The following is a 23865-nucleotide window of genomic DNA, read 5'->3' as shown; positions in this document are numbered from 1 at the left end:
CCCAATACGGTAGTGAAATGGAGAAAGGAGGGTGTGTGAGAGAGATTGCCAAATGGGGAATCAGCCTGTCCGGAATTCAGGCATGGGACACAGAGGAGAGATTTTTATTAAATAGATTTGTTAGACTTTCCTAATAGGTTAGGAACTATAGTGGTTATATAGACATACATAGCCTTATATATATATAAGTTCACATATGGCAATGTTCCTGGTCTCACATGTGATTTTATTATGATATATTATGGTGTTATGTTTTATTATGATATATGTGTATTAAGGTATTGATTAGAATGGGTGAGATAGGGTTCTCAGGCTTTCATGAGAAAATCTTTGTCTCTGATGGGTTCTCAGGCTTTCATGAGAAGGTCTTTGTCCCAAGATGGGCTTTCGTGGGAAGTCTTTGGTCCCAGATGGGGATTTTTGCCCTTTAAGGTTCAGTGGTTTTAGCAGAAGTATTTGGCAACAATAGGTGGTTTCTTATGTAACGGGTTTTGGGGGGGCTTTCCAGCCAAAAGATGACGGAATCTGGTTTTCTGGGTTCCGATTGGATAGAAGGAAAGGGGTGTTCCCTGGATTCTGATTGGACAGAAAGGGAAAGGGTGGATGCTATGGAAAAGTATAATTTGGCTTACCAAGGAGAGTGTGGTTAGTTAGTTAGCTAGTTAACAGTGAGTTTAAGAGAAGCCTCTTGGGAAGCAAGACCCCTCCATAATTCTGCATAGACAACCACCCGAAGCCCTAGGAGAGGTGAGGATGAAATGCTTTTTGCTATCTTTACAATGGCTTTGCTTTTACTAAATGTAATAGGCTAAGGAACCTGAGCCTAGGAAAGACTATAGCCATGTGGCTAAGAGTTATGTAACCATGGGTCATGTAACCACACACACCCATGAGTCCATGTAGTCATTTAATCATGTAATCTTGTCAGAATGCTGCAGTAACTAAGATTTAAATAAATTTCCAATATATATATTTCAGAACCTGAAGTCTGGTGTCTTTGTCCCTGAGGGGTGTTCTTCTCAGAGTATCTGAATAAAGATCCCCTTTTAGTATATAGGGGTAGAGCCCTGTACACTCTATCTGTTAACAGACTAATGCCTCGAATCTCTCCTTCTGTGTCCAAAATTCCCCAATCGTGTTTACAGAAGTCATCCATGAGTTATTCCCAGCCCATCTAAAAACTGACAACTGTTAGACTTGGTTGGATGTCAGCGACTGGCCCAATGGTTTGGGAAAACGGAGGTTAAATGGGGACAAAAGAGATGACCCCCCCCCTTGGGTCATCACCTTCAGGGGTCTTGGGGATTTGAAGAATATGTGACGTCTCTTTCTTCTTCCTTTTATGTTCTCCTAATCTTTTCCCAGGGCAACACATAAAGGCCTAAGTGTTACAGAATACTAGAAATTGTTCCGGGAACACAGTGCTATGAATCTTTTAGGGGTTGACCTCAAAACACAATTTTCTCCAAGAATTTCCTTGAAATGAGCAATCATTTACTCCAGTGGACCCATAGTATCAGAGAGACAAGACAACTTGAACACAAAGGGTAAAGGGTGGTGGGATACCAGTAAGGGTTCTGGTACCCTGGTACCTTCTCCAAGCACTACCTCCTTTTCCTGACCCAAATGCGGTCTCCCGATTGGAAAATGCAGTACCAAGTTCAGCAATCACTTGGCAATTTGATTGCCTCTCATTCACACACACACAAGCCACAAATTCCCAGCTCAAACCTTATCACCGACAGTCAAGCAGGATCCCTCTGATTCGCTCTAAAGGATGGGATACAGGGGGTGATCAGGTCCCTCTTCACTCAAAACGGGAGTGGCCAGAAACCCAGTTACAGTTACTCACCTCTGGAGGATTTTTCCCAGGGGCCTGGTTCAGCCTCCTGCCAGGGTCATTGGACGATCAGGGTGGCGGTGTTGAACCATCACAACTCAGGGAGCCAGACTCAGTCAACAGGACCGGACCGTGGCGCCTAGTCAAGGTCCAGGAGTTCCGCGGCACAAGGCCAACGGACCCGAGGGCCAAGGGGGACTAATGGACCCGCCTGCCTGTGGCGGTTTCCACCCCCATTCCCAGCCAATGCACCAGAAAATGTTGCAGGAAATTCACCATAAAGCAGCACCATGCAGGTTAGTTGAAGCAAACAATTCTTTATTAAAGGCGCCAAAACACTTAGCTGAGTCTAGTGACTCAAAAGGAGCTAAGCGACCTTCTAAAAGCTGCAGAGAGGTTAAATATTTTTAGAATGCGTGGGCATGATACATATTTTTGTCTCACTCTACAATTTCCAGCAGGGGTGGTTAACACCTTTTGCACCTTACATGTTTCCTGTTATTCTCAACTTCTTGCAGTTTCAGCATATATTTCCTGCTAACATACATCTAACATGTCATGGAGGCTCAGCTGCCCTTTACCCAGAACCTGTCTTCCTGCAGGGGTGCAAGTTAGTAACAAAGGAAATATTTCTTTCTTCATTTCTGCCTTATTGCCAGGGCCGGCTGTAGACTGTCTGGCACCCTAGGTGAAGCTAACTTCTGGTGCTCGCCCCCTGCACTGATAATGTCACAGAGCCACATGGGGGCCCAATTTGGCACTCCCAGAAGGCCAGCATCCTCGTTTGCCTAGTGGCAGGGTCGGCCCTGCTCGTTAAGGTCCCTCTTTCACATTCTGTGTCTTCCCTGGTATTGCTCAACTGGATTTTTGGTCCTTTGCTCAGATATATGAAACTTTGAGGAGCTAGCTGTTAACTAGATGGGGGCGGGATTGAGGGAGTGCATTCTTTGAAAGGGAGAACTCTTTTAAGGTATCCATTTTGTATTCAGTCTTTTTCTTTAGGCTCAACTGTATTTGCTGTGAGCTGTGGGAGCTCCCTTATATTCATGATGTTATATTATGTGTTGCCCTCTTTGACTTCTGCCCCGCCCCCCACACTGCATTTTAACCTAAGCCATTGTGGTTCTTGTGTGTCAACTGTATTCCAAGGATAACTGAGTGTTGTGCTCCAATAAACTGTGTCAGTTCAGTGAGTCTGAGTTTGTCACTGGGGCAAAACCAGTGGGGCAAAACCGGACCAAAGTTTACAGACATCAAGCTGCTGGTCCCTCAGGTGTGCTCTGACTGGCTGTGGCTTTTCAGGGAAAGTCATTTCTAAGCTTAAGCCAGGCCTTTTCTGGCATCTTCTGTTACCCAAAGAGGATGCTCAACTAGATGGACCATGGGTCTGATCCGGCAGAATGTGTTTTTATGTTCTTTTGGATTACAGCTACTATTAGGGCATGTGATTCTCTGCCCTGCACTCTCTTGCTTGTAAGGGAAAGATTTTTTAAAAGTGTTGTAAGTGTGTTGACATTGCTTCAGGGGGAAATTTAGAAGCTATAGCTTTTCCTGGAGCTACTGCCACCATGTCATACTCATGCAGGGAGTTCTGCCCATCACATTTCAAGGGACTGCACACCTTTTAAATGCCTTCCCTCCATTGGAAATAATGAAGGATTGGGGCACCTTCTTTGGGGGCTCATAGAATTGGACCCCCTGGTCCAATCCTTTTGAAACTTAGAGGGTGCTTTGAGGAGAGGCATCAGATGCTATGCTGCAAATTTGGTGCATCTACCTAAAAAACAGGGGGCCCCCAGCCCCAGATACCACAGATCTCTCTCTCTCTCTCTCGGCTTGGCTTCGCGAACGAAGATTTAAGAAGGGTGCAATAGTCCACGTCTGCTGCAGGCTCGCTGGTGGCTGACAAGACCAATGCGGGACAGGCAGGTCCGGCCACAGTGGCTGCAGGGAAAAGTCTGATTTAGGGTTGGTGCTGTAGCAGTGCGATTCTTCCTCAATCTCCTTTTGTCCTCAAGACCAGCTATGCGTGCGTTCTCAAAGGAAGAGACAGCCTGGTGGATGGTGTGCCTCCATGCTTTGCGATCTGAGGCTAGGTCAGACCACTGGTGATGGTTGATGCGACAGGTGCCAAGGGATTTCTTCAAGGAGTCCTTGTACCTCTTCTTTGGTGCCCCTCTATTTCGATGGCCGGTGGAGAGTTCGCCATACAGGGCAATCTTGGGAAGGCGGTGGTTTTCCATCCTAGAAATATGCCCTGCCCAGCGCAGCTGCGTCTTCAGCAGCAGTGCCTCGATGCTGGTAACCTCCGCCCGCTTGAGGACTTCAGTGTTGGACACAAAGTCACTCCAGTGGATGTTGAGGATGGTGCGAAGGCAGCGCTGATGAAAGCGCTCGAGGAGTCGCAGGTGATGACGGTATAAAACCCACGATTCGGAGCCGTAGATGAAGGTTGTCATCACAACCACTTTGTAAACATTGATCTTTGTGCCTTTTTTCAGATGCTTGTTGCTCCACACTCTTTTGTGCAGTCGGCCAAATGCACGGTTTGCCTTTGCCAGCCTGTTGTCAATCTCCTTGTCGATCTTGGCATCTGAGGAGATGATGCACCCCAGGTAGCTGAACTGCTGGACTGTCTTCAGAACTGATCAATTCTCCATTAAATATCATGGGAATTGGTCTCCATAGGGAATAATGGAGTGCCCAGCAGACATTTCCCTCCCCGCCCCCACTTTCTGATGACTCTGAAATGGGGGGGCTCTAAACCGGGGGATTTCCTGCCCCGCCTGGGGATTGGCAACCCTAGGGGGGCGGCATATGCTAATGAGCTCCACCATCTATTTTTCTACAAAGCGACCCCTGTGCAGAGTTCCATCTAGTGCCCAGACAGACCCCCCCCCACAGCCCGCCCCCTGGCTGGCAGAACCCATTTGCTTGATTCTCACCTGTTCCCCAAAGGCCAAGAAGAGCGGGAGTTTCCCCACCTGGGGATTGGCAACCCTACAAAAAGGTTGGGGATCGCTGTGCTGGAGAGAATCTGCTGACCTACCTAGTTTAGTTTCCATTGTGAAACCCTCAGAGATGAAGCCACTCCAGGAGGAGGAGGTGTCTGTCTGCAGAGGAAACTGGCCCCAGGGCAAAGCCCAGCCCTGTTGCTTTTGGAAGGGGAAATCACTTTCCAAAAGGTCTTTGTCTTTCAAAGGTATAACAGAGTGGGTTCTTAGGCATTGAAGAGGCCAGCTGGTAGTGAAGCTCTTTATTGAGTACAGCATGGTAGGTGGCTGCACTAACAAGACTGGCGAACGGGGCCCTTTGGGCCAACTATATATAACACTGGAGGAGTCAAGTTGCACCTTTAAGACCAACCAAGTTTTATTCAGAACGTAAGCTTTTGTGTGCTAAAAACACACTTCTTCAGGAGGGGATCAGGTATAGTGGACTGAAATGCACACAGTTTGTCGATTAAGAGGGCAAACTGGCTGAGATCACATGAAGGAACAGTGTGGCAATTTAGAAGACCATTTGGTCTGCATAGCCATAAAAAGATAATAAAAGTTCTCTGCCAATTGGTGTTTCTGCAAGTCTAGGTAAATCACAAAAGGATACATATTTCCTAGTTGTAGTCCACCTAATTTACTTCTCAACAGCAATCTATACATTATAAACATCATTCTAGTTTGCCATTAGAAAAAAAGAATACATACAATGGAAATGGGTTAAGTATATGTAAAGAGATAAATAGCCAATATCCCTTATTTGTGTATGTCAATACACTTGGGTCTATCTATATACAACACTGGGTTCCCAAATTGCAGGGGTGTCAAACATGCATTCCAGAGGCCGAATCGGGTCCCCGGAGGGCTCCTATCAGGCCCCTGAGCTACTGACCATCATCTGCTTCCTTCTCCCTCTCTCTTGCTTCCTTCTGCATCACAGCTTGCTTTGCCAGGCTTGCTCAATTACAAAGGAGCTAGAACAAAACCTCTATTTTCTCCATTGGCTGAGGCGCCTCCCTTGGGGAGGAAGGGGGAGGGGAGGCAGAGCTTGTTTTTCCAGGCTCTCAATCACACAGCAAAGCTACTGAGCCAAGTCTCTCTTCCTTCTTCCTGGGAAAGGAAGGAAAGAGCCAGAGCTTCCTTTGCCCAGTTTCCTGGATCACATGGGAGAAATACAAAGAAGATATTGGATATATATCCCTCCCTCCACTCCAAAGAGTCTCAGAGCGGCTCACAATCTCCTTTACCTTTCTCCCCCACAACAGACACCCTGTGAGGTGGGTGGAGCTGGAGAGGGCTCTCCCAGCAGCTGCCCTTTCAAGGACAACCTCTTCCAGAGCTATGGCTGACCCAAGGTCATGCTAGCAGGTGCAAGTGGAGGAGTGGGGAATCAAACCCAGTTCTCCCAGATAAGAGTCCGCACACTTAACCACTACACCAAACTGGCTCTCCAGTGTAGAAAGCACCTTTAAGACCAATGAATGCTAATGTTTTAAGTTTTTTAAAAATATATATTTAATTGTGTTTGTCTGTATCCTTTATAAGAACATAAGAGAAGCCATGTTAGATCAGGCCAATGGCCCATCCAGTCCAACACTCTGTGTCACACAGTGGCAAAAATTTATATATATATATATATATATATATATATATATATATATATATATATATATATATATATATATATGCACACACATACACTGTGGCTAATAGCCACCGATGGACCTCTGCTCCATATTTTTATCTAAACCCCTCTTGAAGGTGGCTATGCTTGTGGCCGCCACCACCTCCTGTGGCAGTGAATTCCACATGTTAATCTCCCTTTGGGTGAAGAAGTACTTCCTTTTATCCGTTTTAACCTGTCTGCTCAGCAATTTCATGGAATGCCCACGAGTTCTTGTATTGTGAGAAAGGGAGAAAAGTACTTCTTTCTCTACTTTCTCCATCCCATGCATTATCTTGTAAACCTCTATCATGTCACCCTGCAGGCGACGTTTCTCCAAGCTAAAGAGTCCCAAGCGTTTCAACCTTTCTTCATAGGGAAAGTGTTCCAGCCCTTTAATCATTCTAGTTGCCCTTTTCTGGACTTTCTCCAATGCTATAATATCCTTTTTGAGGTGCAGCGACCAGAACTGTACACAGTACTCCAAATGAGACCACACCATCGATTTATACAGGGGCATTATGATACTGGCTGATTTGTTTTCAATTCCCTTCCTAATAATTCCCAGCATGGCGTTGGCCTTTTTTATTGCAAATGCACACTGTCTTGACATTTTCAGTGAGTTATCTACCAAGGCCCCAAGATTTCTCTCTTGGTCGGTCAGATCTCTCTCTTGGTCAGATATATAAAGTTTTTATCTCTGCTACCTAATCTTAAATAGGCACACACATTGCCCGGCCCAACAAGGTCTCATTTATGTCAGATCCGGCCCTCATAACAAATGAGTTTGACACCTCAGCATTACTGGGTCATTCAAACCAGCAGGATCTGGATTTGGATCCTACTGCCCATTGTTCCCACGTCCCCAAGCTCAGTCCTTCATGCTCCAATGAGCCAGGCAGGAACATCACTGATAACAGCGCTGACTCTCATACATAACAAAAGGTTTCCCCTTCTGGAGCTAGTACAGCTGAAGGGAGAGCTGAGCGGGGCCTCTCCACATTTTTGCCTGGAGTGTCTCCCTCTCTTCCCAGGCGGCTGGATTGAGTTTTCATTTTCCCCGCCTCCTTTCTCCATAGGAGGAGCGGCTGCTGAAGCAGTAGCCTCGCTTTGGAGGCCGCGCAGACCGCAAAAGGCTGGGGAGAAACGTCTCGGCCTTCTTTTCTCCATAAAACGCGGGAAACTTCCTTCTTAACCTTTGGGGAGCAGGTGAGAATCAAGCCAATGGGGTCTGTGGGCCAGGGAGCGGGCTGGCGAAGGGCTGGGCGCTCTTTGGAACTCTCCAGGGGTCGCTTTGCAGAAAAATTGGTGGCGGAGCTCGTTAGCATGTGCCACCCCCTTAAGGTTGCCAATCCCCAGGTGGGGGCAGGGGTCCCCTGGTTTGGAGGCCCTCCCCCATTTCAGAGTCATCAGAAAGCGGAGGGAGGGGAGGGAAATGTCTGCTGGGAACTCTAGGGTATACTTATTCCCATAGGAAATAATGGCGAATTGATCCGCAGGTATCTGGGGGGCTGTTTTTTTAGTTAGAGGCACCAGATTTTCAGAATAGCATCCAATGCCTCTCCCCAAAATACCCCCCAAGTTTCCAAAAGATTGGACCAGGGGGTCCAATTTTATGAGTCCCAAAAGAAGGTGCCCCTATCTTTCATCATTTCCTATGAAAGGAAGGCATTTTAAAAGGTGCGCGGTCCCTTTAAATGTGATGGCCAGAACTCCCTTGGAGTTCAATTATGCTCGTCACCAGTGTTCTCTCTAAGCTGATTAGCGTGAGCTAGCTCACAGATTTTTAGCCTCTGGCTCACACATTTTTGTCTTAGCTCAGGAAAAATGATCCCAGAGGACAATGATTTATGCAGTAGCTCACAACTTTAATGCCAGTTGCTCACACAGTAGAGTTTTTGCTCACAAGACTCTGCAGCTTAGAGGGAACATTGCTTGTCACACCCTTGCTCCTGGCTCCACCCCTGGTGTCTCCTGGCTTCACCCCAAAGTCCCCAGATATTTCTTGAATTGGACTTGGCAACCGAACACAGGGCTGTTGGGGGGGGGGTTGCTTTGTTTTGTATGTGCATGCACGTGGAAGTCATGGTGATTGACCCCTACTGGGATCCTGGATGTTTCTCCCCATCCTGGATTCAAGGAGGTGGCTGAATAAAGCCTGCCCCTGCCTCCCGCCTCTGGTATTCTGAGGATGTCTCCCATCAAAGTACTTGCCAGAGTTGATCTGGTATTCTAAGGAGGCCTTCCATCGAAGTACTTGCCAGACTGACCCCTACTGGGAGTCTGGAGGATATTCAAGGAGATGACTTAATAAAGCCTGCCCCTGCCTCCGGTATTGGAAGAAGGTCTCCCCTCGAAGTGCTTGCCAGAGATGATCCTGCTTAGCTTCCAGGATCTGATGAGATGAGGCTTGCCTGGGCCATCCAGGCCAGGGCCCTCACAGAGCAGTTGTGAAGACAAAATGGAGAATTCGGTAAGTCACTTTGGGTTCTCTTTGGGGAGAAAGGTGAGGTATAAATGATATAAACAAATGCAGGAGACAATGGCTGGATGTGCAAAACAGTTATCAGATTCAGCTCTGTCTTCCAGGATCTGGCCATTGTCTCCTGCATTTATTTATTTATTTACTTCATTTCTACCTCATGTTTCTCCCCAAAGGACCTTAATGTGACTTAACCATTTCTCCATTTTCTCCTCACAATAACCTCTCTGTGTCAGAACCCAGTAGGGCTGCTAAGCCCCCGGTCAGGGGTTGCCCCGCCCTGGAGGTTCCCAATTCGCCGGCCCACATTGGGCCAGTGGGGGGAATCTCCCTTGACATCCACAGTGCGATGACGTCACCCAGAAGTGATGTCATTGTGCTGGTGATGTCACGTGGTGGCCACTCTAGCCATTTCTGAGAAAACTCTATGGTTTTTCCAGATGCTCTAGCCATTTGGGAGGGAAAACTTTATGGTACAATAGGTATCATAGTTTACCCCTCCAAAATGGCTAGAGCCTCTGGGAAAACCATAGAGTTTTCCTGGAAATGCCTAGAGTGGCTGCTGTGTGATGTCGCCGGCGTGATGATGTCACCCAGGGACCCGGGCCTTGGGGTTTTTTTGGCAGTGCATGGTATCCTTAAAACTCTCTTCCAACACCACATTTCAAAGGAGTCTACTTTTTTCCTGTTGGCTTTCTTCAGTGTCCAACTCTCACACCCACATGTATTAATAGGCAGGGGTCATTTCATAGAATAAAGAGATACCAGAGCTTATTAGCACAACTCATTTGCATATGCCATGCACCCTTGACAGCACTGGAAGGTGTACTAAATTATATCAGCTCTGCATCTACTTTAAAAGACTTCTTGAATTATAATTGTCATAATAAAACCTTTTAACTCCCATTGTACTTTTAAAATGACTTTCTCCTATGTGGCCACAGTGGCATGGTGAAGATTTTCATCTGTCTGTTTTATATGTTTTGGTTCTTTTCCCATTTTTTGTGGGGGGAAATATTAGAAAGTTTGTCAAATCTTAGAGTTCAGCAGAATTCTCACAGGGGGTTTGAACAAGGGAGCCCAGAAGCAAAGATTTTAATTTTTTTTGTGTGTGGGAAGAAAGAGTACAGTAAAATTTCAAGGTTCTGGAGCTCCGCTCCTGTGAGCTCCTGCCCAAAATGAGGCCTGGCCAGATGAACAAAATAGGATAGGACGTTTTAGAGGATATTAATTCACAGAGTTGCCATGAGTTGGAAACGACTTGCAGCACTTAAAACACACAGTAAGTAAATAAACAGAGCTTTTAGCAGCCGTGACAGGATTCTTCCCTGCGTGTTTCCTCTTTCTCTCTGCAAGGTTTGAAAAGTTCCCAGGGTTTTACCTAGTCTTGTGGTTTGGAACTGAATGTCAAAAATTCCATGATTGTTAATGCAAAAAATTTCCTTCTTCTCCACAGGTTGAAGAACAGCATTTTCTGTCAAATTTTAGGCCCCCTCTCTCTCCTCTGTGGGGAAATGGAAACAGTCACTATGCATCCAGCTCTTGTAAGTGGGGGAGGCCATAAGGTGGGGAGGCGGAGGTAGGGTTGCCAATCCCCAGGTGCGGGCAGGGGATCCCCCGGGTTGGAGGCCCTCCCCCCGCTTCAGGGTCATCAGAAAGCAGAGGGAGGGGAGGGAAATGTCTGCTGCGAACTCTATTATTCCCTATGGAGAATTATTCCCATAGAAAATAATGTAGAATTGATCTGTGGGTATTTGAGGCTCTGGGGGGGAGCTGGTTTTTGAGTTAGAGGCACCAAATTTTCAGTATAGCATCCAGTGCCTCTATCCAAAATACCCTCCAAGTTTCAAAAAGATTGAACCAGGGGGTCTAATTCTGTTAAGCCCCAAAAGAAGGTGCCCCTGTCCATTATTTCCTGTGGAAGGAAGGCATTTAAAAGGTGTACATTCTCTTTAAATGTGATGACCAGAACTTCCTTTGGAGTTCAATTATGCTTGTCAAGCCCTTGCTCCTGGCTCCACCCCCAATGTCTCCTGGCTCCACCCCCAAAGTCCCTGGCTCCACCCCAGAGTCCTCGGATATTTCTTGAATTGGACTTGGGAACCCTAGGCGGAGGGGCAACTCAGGTGTCCCTTGCAGGGTTAAGGGATTTGGGGGGAGGGGGCCTGATTCTGGTATTACTGGCTGTCTGAGGTATCCACCAGGACAGCTGTGAAATCTGTTGATTCCATCCCATGAAGCTTCTAATCTGGTTGGTGTGGGGGGGAGGTGGAAATCGCCCTCCTTCAAGTTATGATCCACAATGCAAGGGATCCCCAACTTTCTTGAGCCTGCAGGGCACCTGGCAGTTCTGATGCAGGGTGGTGGGCGAAACGGCAAGATGGCTACCACAGGAACTGAAGCCACACAGAGAGAGGAAGCTGTATTCTTGGTTCTTGGTAGGGTCACAGTGTGAGGGCTTCTGGAGTTCTGGTTCCCCTTGGTGGGCCTCCTGAGGGCCCCTGGGTTTTGGCCACTGTGTTTTAACAAGTTTTATTAAGTTTTACGGGGGAAATTGGGGAAAGGATCAGGGATAGGGTACAGAAAATAAAAGAGTAGAGTACAGTTATTGCTACATTTAAAAAGACAAAGAAAAAAGTATAATTCATTATACCTGCAAGTATTCAAAATTAGTACATAGATATTACCTTTAAATTCTACAAGTCTTTTATGACCTTTTAATATTATTATAAAATCCTACTGTTTTACAAACTATTTAATGGTAAATTCCAGATTCTTATCTATCATGTCTATAATCATACAAAACCAAATCTGTGTATCTTTAATCTACATAGAACAGCCAAAGAAAGAAAAAAAAAGGAAGGGGAAAAGGGTTAGAATTCTGGTCTTCATTACAAGCTTATTTACCAAGAGATTTCAGTTTAGAGCAACAGCAGCTGTGAAAGATCAGGAGCCTCTTCCATATTGCCTTTGCACAATACATTCTCAGATGCTTGTATATCAGCCTCTTCCCATTCGTAAGATATCTCTTGTACACCTTGAGATGTCAAATCCTGGGTATTATTGATTTCACCACATTTGTCCAGAAGCTTTTGCATGCGATCTGATAAGAGTTCTGTTAAAGAGTCAATTTCCTGCTGAATAGAGAAGATGGTGGCCATGAAATCCTTTTGGGTATTCACTTCAATTTGAGATGCCATCTTCTCAATATGTAACAATCCAAAACAATTAAGACCAGAAATCCAACTCAAAAGTCTCAATTAGCAAATTCTTCCAAGTTTCCAATTAAGAATTTTCTTCTCCTGAGTTCCAATAGACAGATCACAAGACAAGTTTATCGCATTAAAAAGTCACATCAAGCCTTTTCTCAAAATATTATTGTATTGTAAGTCCCAATACTGTGTTGTTTAATTTTGTACCAAATCAATCCATAAGTAAATATTCGCTCCAATTTCTCTTATTTAAAATAATAACACTTGTTGCAAATTTGTTCTTTTAAGTTTGAAAGCCGGTCTTGCCTGGGGGTTCTTCCCCCTCGTAGTGAACAGTCAAATTTGGTATAATAGTGAAAGTTTAGCTGGTAGGTAACATTGCAAGAGAGACTGACTTGCAAGGCAGGTTTTTGCTGGTTGTTGTAGCAAAACACTTTAACATCAAGCAGTTCTGTTACCGGTAGCTACAGCTGCTGCCACACAAAATGGCGATTGCAACAGTGAGGCTTCAGGATAAACAAGGAGTCCCAGGGCTCCACTGCCGCTGAAAGTCCTGGGTTTTGTCGCATCCCACGCTTAGAGACTCCTCTTCTGGGGTCTCTTCCAGTATATGGGTGTCTGGACCCCCTCAACCCGTGCAATTCGAGGGGGATCGCAAGCGCTACGATTCTCCCTCGATGTTGCTGCGCTGAAGCCGGAACAGGAAGTTTTGGCCACTGTGTGACAGGGTGTTGGAGTGGATGGGCCATTGGCCTGATCCAACATGGCTTCTCTTATGTACTTGTGTAAGCCCAAGTGCAGGAGAGAAGAGGGTAATTTAAAACATACATTGGGAAAGAAGAACAAGAGAGAGAGGGAATAAAACCAACACTGTGGTGGCTGCTGCTGCTGAAATACTGTCATTTTAATCTATGCACCCTATCAGGTCTCCAGGGGCTAATCAAAGCCTTGGTGGTTCCACCTCCTTTATAATAACAATGGGCACCGGAAAAAGGTGTTGCTGTTAGGATCAGGGGTGGAATTCTAGCAGGAGGTCCTTTGCATATTAGGCCACATACCCCTGATGTAGCCAATCCTCCAAGAGCTACAAGGCTCTTTTTTGTAAGCACTTGGAAGATTGGCTACATAAGGGGTGTGTGGCCTAATATGCAAAGGACCTCCTGCTAGAATTCCACCCCTGGTAGGGATGCCAGCCTCCAGGTGGAACCTAGAGATCTCCTGAAATTGCAGCTCATCGCCAGACTACAGAGATCAGTTTCCTTGGAGGAAAAAAAAATCTGAGGGGAGGGGACTCTATGACATTGTAAAAAGGTAGTCGCCTGTGCAAGCACCAGTTGGTTCCGACTCTGGGGTGACGTCGCATCACAACGCTTTCATGGCAGACGTTTTTACGGGGTGGTTTGCCAGTTGCCTTCCCCTACTCATTTTACCCACCTTGAAAGGATGGAAGGCTGAGTCAACCTGGAGCCGACTGCCTGAACCCAGCTTCTGCTGGGATTGAACTCAGATTGTGAGCAGACTGCAATACTGCAGCTGACCACTCTGTGCCACAAGGCTCCTTATAGAACACTGTGCTCCACTGCAGTCTCTATCTTCCCCTGGCTCCATCCCCAACTCTCCAGGAGTTTCCCACTGGCACCCCTACCCCCACATCCCCTCCCAGTGATGATGATGATGTTGGATTTGTACCCCGCCCTCCACTCTGACTCTCAGAGCGGCTCACAATCTCCTTTATTTTCCTCCCCCACAACAGACACCTTGTGAGGTAGGTGGGACTGAGAGGGCTCTCATAGCTGCCCTTTCAAGGACAACGCTTACCTAGTTGATAGGTAACAAAGGCACATATTGGGGACCTCTGAAGTATGCATATGTTGGGGGGGGAACTATTACTGTGACTCTTTTTCCTTGTTTCAGGGCCTGGTTTCCTTTGAGGATGTAGCTGTGGATTTCACAGATGAGGAGTGGGCTTTGCTAAACCAGGATCAGAAGGCACTGTACAAGGAAGTCATGTTGGAGAATTACGAGAACGTGAACTTTCTGAGTAAGGGTCTCTTTGCCTTCAGTTTGTCGATGCCGCGTTGATGTTTATTGTTGTAAGGATGTGGAGTCTTCATACGGTTTCTTGGCTGGAAGGTTTTGTGTTCCAAAAGAGGGAAGACCAAGCTGAGAGGAAGTCCTGATGCCCAAAAGGGAGTGATGCCGATTTGCGATGTTTCTAGATCCTGTATGCTTGCAAATTTTAATATATGTTTATTTTTTAAAATACATTATGAAGAACATAAGAAGAGCCCTGCTGGATCAGACCAGTAGTCCATCTCGTCCAGCATCCTGTCTCACTCAGTGGCTATCCAGTTCCTCTACAACAGGGATGTCGAAGTCATTTGTTATGAGTCTGGATCTGACATAAATGAGACCTTATTGGGCGGGACCGTGTCGGGTTGGGCCATGCGTATACCTATTTAAGATTAGGTAGCAGAGATATAAACTTTATAAAGGACACAAATACAATTAAGTATATATATTTTTAAAAAACTTAAAACATGCTTAAAACGTTAGCACTCATTGGTCTCATTGGGGCCAAGAATCCCAGCTAAAAATACAAGACAGTGTATGATTGCAATAAAAAAGGCCAACGCAGTCAGGTTAAAACAGATAAAAGTAAGTACTTCTTCACCCAAAGGGTGATTAACGTGTGGAATACAAGCATAGACAGCTTTAAGAGGGGATTGGATACAAATATGGAGCAGAGGTCCATCAGTGGCTGTTAGCCACAGTGTATGTGTATATATATATATATGTATGATATGATATGATATGATAAATTTATTGTCATTGTTCTCAAAAAAGGAAAATGAGAGCAACGAAATGAGGTGCTCTTCCACAAACATACCAACACATCAACACTAAAGAAAAGACATATACATAAACCATTTAAATACATCTAAAACAAATAACCATTCATGACCCTACATTTAGCCTACATCTAAAACAAATAACCATTCATAGCCCTGCATTTAGCCTAACCACAGCACTTGGATAGAAGCTGCCCTTAAATCTATTTGTCTTAGCCTTCAACACTCTATATCGTCTGCCCGATGGTAAGATCTCAAATAGCAAGTGGCCCGGATGTGAAGGGTCCTTTAAGATCATTTGTATCTTCCTTTTACATCCCATATTATACAGATCCACCAATGAGGGGAGAGATCTTCTGTATATATATATATGTGTGTGTGTGTGTGTGCGTGTATGTATGTGTGAGTGTGTGTGTATATATATATATACACACACACACATATATTGGCCACTGTGTGACACAGAGTGCTGGACTGGATGGGCCATTGGCCTGATCCAACATGGCTTCTCTTATGTTCTTAAAGGTGCTTTCTTTGTATTTCTCCCATGGGATCTGGGGAACTGGGCAAAGGAAACTCTGACTCTTTCCTTCCTTTCCTTTCCTTAGTCAGAGTTCTATCAGAGCTGCTCTCTTAAGAGCAGTTCTCTCAGCACTTTCTCAGCCCCACCTGCCTCACAGGGTATCTTTTATGGGGAGAGGAAGGGAAGAAGATTGTAAGCCATCCCGAGACCCCAGCAGAAGGGTAGAGTATAAATTCAATCTCTCCTCCTGCTGAGAGAGCTGTACTCAGGCAATTAAAGTGCTCATTCTTAGTTGCTCATGAAGCCATGGTGCCATGATTAAAGACATAAGAGAAGCCATGTTGGATCAGGCCAATGGCCCATCCAGTCCAGCATTCCGTGTCACACAGTGGCCAAAAAACCAAATGCCATCAGGAGGTCCATCAGTGGGGCCAGGACACTAGAAGCCCTTCCAGTGTTCCCCCCTTCCCCCCAGCACCAAGAATACAGAGCATCACTTGCCTCAGACAGAGAGTTCCATCTATACTCTGTGGCTAATAGCCACTGATGGACCTCTGCTCCATATGCTTATCCAATCCCCTCTTGAAGTTGTCTATGCTTATAGCTGCCTCCACCTCCTGAGCCAGTGAATTCTATGTGCTGATCACACTTTCCTTTTATCCATTCTAACCCGACTGCTCAGCAATTTCATTGAGTGCCCATAAGTTCTTTTACTGTGAGAAAGGGAGAAAAGTACTTTTTTCTCTGTGTTCTCTATCCCATGTGTAATCTTGCAAACCTCTATCGTGTTGCCTCACAGTTGCCGTTTCTCAAGCTAAAGAGCCCCAATTTTCTTCTTAGGGAAAGGGTTCCAACCCTTTAATCATTCTAGTTGTCCTTTTCTGGACTTTTTCCAGTGCTATAGTATCTTTTGGGGTGTGTGGTGACCAGAATTGTTTATAGATACATATTGCAGGGCTTTTTTTTGTAGCAGAAACTTCTTTGCATATTAGGCCACACTCCCCTGATGTAGCCAATCCTCCAACAGCTTACAGGGCTCTTCTTACAGGGCCTACTGTAGGCTCCAGAAAGATTGGCTACATCGGGGGGGGTGTGGCCTAATATGCAAAGGACTTCCTACTACAAAATAAGCCCTGATGATAATATACCATTTAGGAGATCAATTCACAAATCTCCCAGAATTTTGCTTAGCTTGGCACAAACAGGCCCATTTGACTTTTAGGGTTGTATCAAGGGCTTTTTGTAGCAGGGACTCCTTTGCATATTAGGCCACACACCCTTGATGTAGCCAATCCTCTTCTTACAGGGCCGATTGTAAGCTCCAGGAGGATTGGCTCTGTCAGGGGTGTGTGGCCTAATATGCAAAGGAGTTCCTGCTGCAAAATAGCCCTGCATACTTGTCTGTTGGTCCAAATGCTTCCATCCTTCCCTTGATCTTCCAAGAAACAGGGCAAGGATTGTGTTTCTTTGGGATGTGCCTAAATAACTTTGTCGCTTAGACGTAACCGGGCTATTGCTTTCTTCCAAAGGATTTCTTAAACCCGACTACCTCTCTTACCTGGAAGAAGGTGAAGATCCATTCGCTTTGGATTCAGAGGAAGAGGAAAGATCAGCAGGTGGGTGTGGGATGGGCCCCTTTCTTGCCTGAGAATGGGGGCGCAGTGGCTCAGTGGAAAAGCCTCTGCTTTCCCCAGCAACTCCAGTTAAAGAGGAGCATGAAGTGGGTGACGCGAAAGACCTGTGCCCGAGAACCTGGAGAGCTGCTGCCAGTCTCAGGAGACAAAACAGACCTTGATAGTCCAACGGTTTGATCAGGGCTTTTTTTTGTAGCAGGAACTCCTTGCATAAGAACATAAGAGAAGTCGTGTTGGATCAGGCCAATGGCCCATCCAGTCCAACACTCTGTATCACACAGTGGCCAATATATGTGTGTGTGTACACACACACACACATATATATTGTGGCTAGTAGTCACTGATTGACCTCTGCTCCATATTTTATCCAATCCCCCCTTAAAGCTGGCTATGTTTGTAGCCGCCACCACCTCCTGTAGCAGTGAATGCCACATGTTAATCACCCTTTGGGTGAAGAAGTACTTCCTTCTATCCATTTTAACCTGACTGCTCAGCAATTTCATCGAATGCCCACGAGTTCTTGTATTGTGAGAAAGGGAGAAAAGGACTTCTTTCTCTACTTTCTCCATCCCATGCATAATCTTGTAAACCTCTATCATGTCACCCCGCAGTCAAAACGCTGCAAAATGGAGCTGTTCCGCCAGGCTTTTAGTTGAGGCTGCGGGCGTCTATTCTTGATCTGATTGGCCTCCCCTGTTGGCATCGTCATCCGTGCTATAAGATGGAATAATATCTGCCATCTCTATGGGATAACATCTTGTCATGCTGTGAGATGGCCAGGTTGGGCAATATTGTGATGATATGGACATTTGAGTTGTCTGTTCATAAAATGCTGTTGAGTTGTCTGTTCATAAAATGTTTTTTTATTGTATTTTATTGTTTTATTATATGTTGTGCTGTGCCGTGAGCCCTGCAGGGAATGGGCAGAGTAGAAATATACTAAAATAAATTAAAAAAAATAAATATTAGGCCACACACCCCTGATGTAGCCTATCCTCCAAGAGCTTACAGGGCTCTTAGTGCAGGGCCCATTGTAAGCTCTTGGAGGATTGGCTATATCAGAAGGGTGTGGCCTGATATGCAAAGGAGTTCCTGCTACAAAAAAAGGGCAGGGTTGGTTCAGTATAAGGCAGATTCACATGTGGGTGTCCACGATGAATTTTTCAAGTCCTGTTTAGTATCGCCCCGAATAGGTCTGATTCTATGGGTTGAAGTGTCATGTGATGGGCGTGGACAGATCCAGACTCTCGCTACCCTTTGTTTGCCTGTTGATCAGGACTGTGGACCTTTGTTGCTGGTAGCCATTCAGGGCCTTTTTTGTAGCAGGAACTCTTTTGAATATGAGGCCACACCCCCTGACGTAGCCAATCCTCCAAGAGCTTACAGAGCTCTTAGTACAGGGCCTACTGTAAGTGGCGGGAGGATTGGCTACATCAGGGGTGTGTGGCCTAATAGGCAAAGGACTTCCTGCTACACACAAATAAAGCCCTGCAGCAATTTAATCCTTTGGTTTCGCTTCCCCCCCCCCCCCCCGCCTTTGAAGCATCGGGGAGCAAAACCGTTGGGTTAAATGGCTGTGAGCTGTGAGTCATTTAAAACCTAAAAGCTGAGCGGTGTGTGGCTGAAAGCCATTTAACCCTTTGGCTTTGCTCCCTCCCCTCAAAGTGGCAGGGAGCAAAATCGAGGCAATCCCCGCTCCCCCTTCTCCAGAAAGCCAGTTTGGTGTAGTGGTTAAGTGGGTGGATTCTTACCTGGGAGAACCGGGTGTGATTCCCCACTCCCCACATGCACCTGCTGAGTGACCTTGAGTCAGTCACAGTTCTCTCAGAGCTGTTCTGCTCCAGAGCAGTTTCTGTCAGAGCTCTCTCAGTTCCACCTACCTCATAAGGTGCCTGTTGTGGGAAGGGGAAGGAAAAGGAGATTGTAAGCTGCTCTGAGACTCCAAGTGAAGAGTGGGATAGAGATCCAACATCCTCTTCTTCTTTCTTGCAGCAAGTAGTTCAGGCGATGTGGAATATTACCAACAGCTCTCTGAGGTGACCTTGGAAACAATCCTGCATGGAGCAGAGGAAGAGGCCCTTGAGACCCAAGAGGGATCACTGAGGAAGAAGGGGAGAGATAAATCCATTGCTGGACAGAGTGGTGAGATCCATGAAATGCCAATCCAGGAAGAACATCACAACAGAAAGAGATGGAATAAGAGCCCTTTGGCTGAGAAAACATTCCACCACACAGCGATTCTCAATCCAACTTGCAAAATCCAATCAGGAGAGCAAACGTTCAAGTGCTGGGAGTGTGGAAAGAACTTTGCTAACAGTCTCAGCCTTAAAGCACATCAGAGATCCCATACGACGGTAAAACTCTATAAATGCTCAGAATGTGGTGACCGTTTTTCTTATAAGCTGACTCTTCTTGAACATCAGCAAATTCACACTGGGGAGAAGCCAACTGAACCACTGGAACGTGGAGAGCGTTCCAGGAACAGGGAGGAGCTTGTCAAACAGCAATCCGTTCGCTCAGCCAAGAAACCGTATAAAGTCGGAGGACGTGGAAAATGCAAAAAACCAAGAACCTGCACAGGGGAAAAGCCACACAAATGCACAGAATGTGGAAAGGCCTACACATACATTTCGGCACTGACCTTACACAGAAGAACCCATTCAGGGGAGAGACCCTACCAGTGCTCAGACTGCAGCTGGAGTTTTTCTGACAAACAAACGTTTGTTAGACACCTGAGAATCCACACAGGGGAAAAACCGTACGAATGCGTAGACTGCAGAAAGACCTTCCGTTTGAGTTCACAACTCAGTGAACATGAAAAAACCCACACGGGGACAAAACTATATAAGTGCCTGGAGTGTGGAAGAAGTTTGACTAGTAGTGGAGGCCTTAAGTCGCATCAAAGAATCCACACAGGAGAGAAACCATATAAATGTTTGGAGTGTGGAAAGAGTTTCCGACAGAGCTCCAGCCTTGCTTATCATCACAGAGTCCACACAGGAGAAAAAAAATATAAATGTCTGGAATGTGGGAAAAGCTTTGCTCATAGCACTAGCTTCACTTGTCATCAAAGAATCCACACAGGAGAGAAACCGTATGAGTGCTTGGAATGTGGAAAAGGTTTCTATCATAGAGCACAGTTCATGTCACATCGAAACATCCACACTGGGGAGAAACCGTATAAATGTGCCGAGTGTGGAAAGTGCTTTAGCCAGAGCTCAAACCTCAATACACATCGAAAACGGCACAAAGGGGAGAAACCATATGAATGCTCAGAGTGTGGAAAGAGATTCCCATTGGCTCAGTCCTTAACCAAACATCAGAAGATACACACTGAGGAGAAGCCACACAAGTGCTTTGAATGTGGAAGGACCTTCAGACATAGCGTAAGCTTAAAGGCACATGAAAGAATTCATACAGGAGAGAAGCCATATAAATGCCTGGAGTGTGGGAAAAGCTTCAGGCAGAGTTCACACCTTAGTCAACATCGAAGAATTCACACAGGGACGAAGCCATATACATGTTTAGACTGTGGAAAGAGCTTTCGTGTGAGTTCAGGCCTTAAAAGTCATCAAAGAACTCATACAGGAGAGAAACCCTATCAATGCTCTGAGTGTCAAAAAGGTTTCAGAAATCGTAGTCATCTTCTTTTACATCAAAAAGTTCACGCTGGGAAGAAACAGTATAAATGTTCGGAGTGTGGAAAGACCTTCAAATACAGCAGAAGTTTTACTCATCATAAAAGAGCTCACAAAAGCAAGAAATCCGTATAAAGGACTTGAATCTGGAAAGACCTGTGTTAACGAAGTGTACCTTAAGAAACTTCATGGTGTCCAGTTAGAGGGAACTTTGTAAATGTTTGGAACATGGAAAAAGCTTTGAATGGAACAAACAGCTTATTTCTCATCTGAGACTCTGCATCTGAGAAATCATAAAATACCTGCGGTGCAGGAAGAGTTTCCTGTTGTAATTCAAGCCCTAACATAGAATCAGCACAAGAATGTTTAAATATCGTTTATAACTGTCCCAAATCTACCAACATGGAAACAATTGGATATTGATATCCTACTAGCAGCTGCAAAACTTGCAATTGCTTCTCAATGGAAATTCCCTTCAGCTCCTTCGGCTTTGGCACTCCAGACTTTGGCAACAATATGTTTTAGCCAAACTAACTTTTAATCTTAATTCTTTGCCTTCACCAGCAATGGTTACTAAGTTTCCTATTTTAAGTGACTCGGCAAAGAACAGAGAAATTCCAAAAGAACCTGTTATATTTAACATATACCTGTTATATTATATTTAATATACCTGTTATATTTAATTTAAACTCCTTCGCTGTTTTATTGGTGTTGTCGCCCCACTGTTTTAATTTTTGAGTAAATTTAATTTAAAATTTAAACATTTTTTTTTTTTTAAATGTCCCAAATGTGGAAGGAGCTTCAAACACAGCAGAAAACTTACTTCTTATATAGGGAAAGGAAAGGTCCCCTGTGCAAGCACCAGTCGTTTCCGACTCTGGGGTGATGTTGCATCAACTCAAATGAAATTGCACTGAAGGAAATGAAATGACTGGAAATGACAAGTATAAAAGGAGAGCACAACAGATCAGAATTCTAACACAAAGTTGAAATTAGTGATTAGAAGTTTTCAGTTTAAATAAATAGCTTTAAAAAGATTAGTTCCCTATCTCGCCAAGCTGAATCAAATGTACATATTACAAGTGTTCCCTCTAAGCTGAGTTAGTGTGTGCTAGCTCACAGGTGTTTAGCCTCCAGCTCACACATTTTCATCTTAGCTCAGGAAGGATGACCCCAGAGCACAATAATTTATGCAGTGGCTCACAGCTTTAATGCCAGTGGCTTACAAAGTAGAATTTTTGCTCACAAGGCTTTGCAGCTTAGAGGGAACATTGCATATTACAGATTATTTTTCTGAATTTCTTAAAAACTGTATTGACTTGCCTATGCAAGTACTTTTAAGAGCTTAACCATAAAGATCAATGAGCTACAACTGTGCTCTTTGATTTCAGGCCTGCTTCATTTTGGGCCACCTTTTTGTTCACATCTAACCAGGGCTTGAATTAGGCAGGAGCTCACAGGAGCGCAGCTCCCGAACCTTTCTGACAGCCTCCCCACCTACCTTGTCCATTGAATAGGAGGTGCAGCTGCATAACAATCGCTGGATTAGGAGAGTGGGCAGCCGGGCAGCCACCTGGAGTTTTGCCATACCCCCAGCAGCCCTCTTTAACCCCTGGAGAAACCCGCACCACCCTTTCTCCAGCAGGTGGCTTGCTGGCTTTTTGACTGTGGGGTGCCAGCCAAGGAGAGCCCCAGGTGGGCAAGGCCTGCTTGGGCTGGCTGGATGTCTAGCCAGCCTAAGCAGGCCTTGCTTGCCCAGGGCTCTCCTTTCTTGCGTCGGGTTGCTTTTGGCTGGTGGGGCGGCAGCATATGCAAATGAGTTATGCTAATGAACTCCACGACCTATTTTTCTACAAAATGACCCCTGCATCTAACTTTTTTTTGCTTGTATTGGAAAGAGATGCAGAGCTTCCCAGCACTATTGTCTCCAGGTAAAGAATCTGATGTGTTGAGATCCCTGTTAGGGTCACCTGTTTTAATCTATTGCCCATTTTGGAGAGCAAAGAACACGAATTCATGGATAATCAGTTAATGGTATAGGTTCTTGACCAGTAGGCCAAAGAATCTGCTTTTTACCATTTGGACAATGTTCCATCCCTGAGAAACAAATAGTTCGATGACTATGTGGTCTTAGGCCCAAACTAATCTTACAATAAGCAGAACGTAGTTTGAAAAAATTATACTTGGGACAATAGCATTCACTGCTCAAAAGTGTCTACATCATGCCTTCAGAGGAAACTAATTAGATGGTGTGGGTTTTTTTGCAAAATAATTTTCTTTACTGAAATATAAGTAAAAGTTACATTAACAATAATCATATAATATTCCATAAACTGACTTTAGATCATTTCCACATACATATGAAAAGAAAATGACTACTTAAAATTATCAATAAATAGATATACACACATTTATGTATAAATGCCATCTAAACTGAACCAATGGTGAGATGTATCACAAACAAAAGAAATCACTGGTATCCTAGTAATATCTGCATTAAACAATTTATAGAGTTAGGTCTATAAGTTTTAAAAACCATAAGTGTCCAATACTGCTAATATTGCAGATCTATATTAACCTTATAGAGTACCTTTCATAACCGCTTCTGTAATTAGGACCATCCATCTGATATGAATTTTTTATTTGCCCAATGATCTAACAAAGGGTACCATTTTCCAGCAAAATGGCTGTGATCGCACACACTAAATAATCCACTTTCAACCCACTTTTAATGCACTTCCCAGCTGGATTCTACTGTGTGAACTGGCAAAACCCAGTTGGAAAGTGCACTGAAAGTGGATTGAAAGTGCATTATTTAGTGTGTGTGATCACAGTCAGTAAGTACTTCTAGGAAATTGCAAGGATCTATTCATATGATCTGTGGTATTTTCCATTATGTACTGGTCCCACAATTTGCTGTGCCACGGAGACATTGTAGGTGCTTGTTGGTTTTTCCATCTATTGATGCTCTTGCTGCCATTAATCTGTCAATTAGATCCTTGTGTTTTGAGAGGTATGTTCCCTA

At 45.0% G+C, this 23865-nt stretch overlaps 3 protein-coding genes across 3 annotated transcripts in view; 2 read left to right on the top strand and 1 right to left on the bottom strand.

Annotated features, from left to right (window-relative positions):
- Positions 1–23865, bottom strand: part of LOC132571344 (zinc finger protein 850-like) — a 359929-nt gene that overhangs the window by 89530 nt on the left and 246534 nt on the right. The gene's annotated exons all lie outside the window — the stretch shown is intronic.
- Positions 1–23865, top strand: part of LOC132571235 (zinc finger protein 883-like) — a 216748-nt gene that overhangs the window by 21500 nt on the left and 171383 nt on the right. The window lies entirely within an intron of this gene.
- On the top strand, positions 7446–21529 carry LOC132571265 (zinc finger protein 883-like). The gene is made up of 5 exons (XM_060238017.1): positions 7446–7708; positions 10438–10525; positions 14108–14234; positions 17098–17184; positions 19195–21529. Exons 2-5 carry the CDS (start codon positions 10496–10498, stop codon positions 20973–20975), a joined length of 2025 nt encoding a protein of 674 aa, XP_060094000.1. The 5' UTR covers positions 7446–7708; positions 10438–10495; the 3' UTR covers positions 20976–21529.

Source organism: Heteronotia binoei, chromosome 5 (assembly GCF_032191835.1).
Source record: "Heteronotia binoei isolate CCM8104 ecotype False Entrance Well chromosome 5, APGP_CSIRO_Hbin_v1, whole genome shotgun sequence".
NCBI classification, from domain to species: domain Eukaryota; kingdom Metazoa; phylum Chordata; class Lepidosauria; order Squamata; family Gekkonidae; genus Heteronotia; species Heteronotia binoei.
Note: the sequence above shows the minus strand (reverse complement) of the source record. Positions and strands in the feature narration are given on the sequence as shown.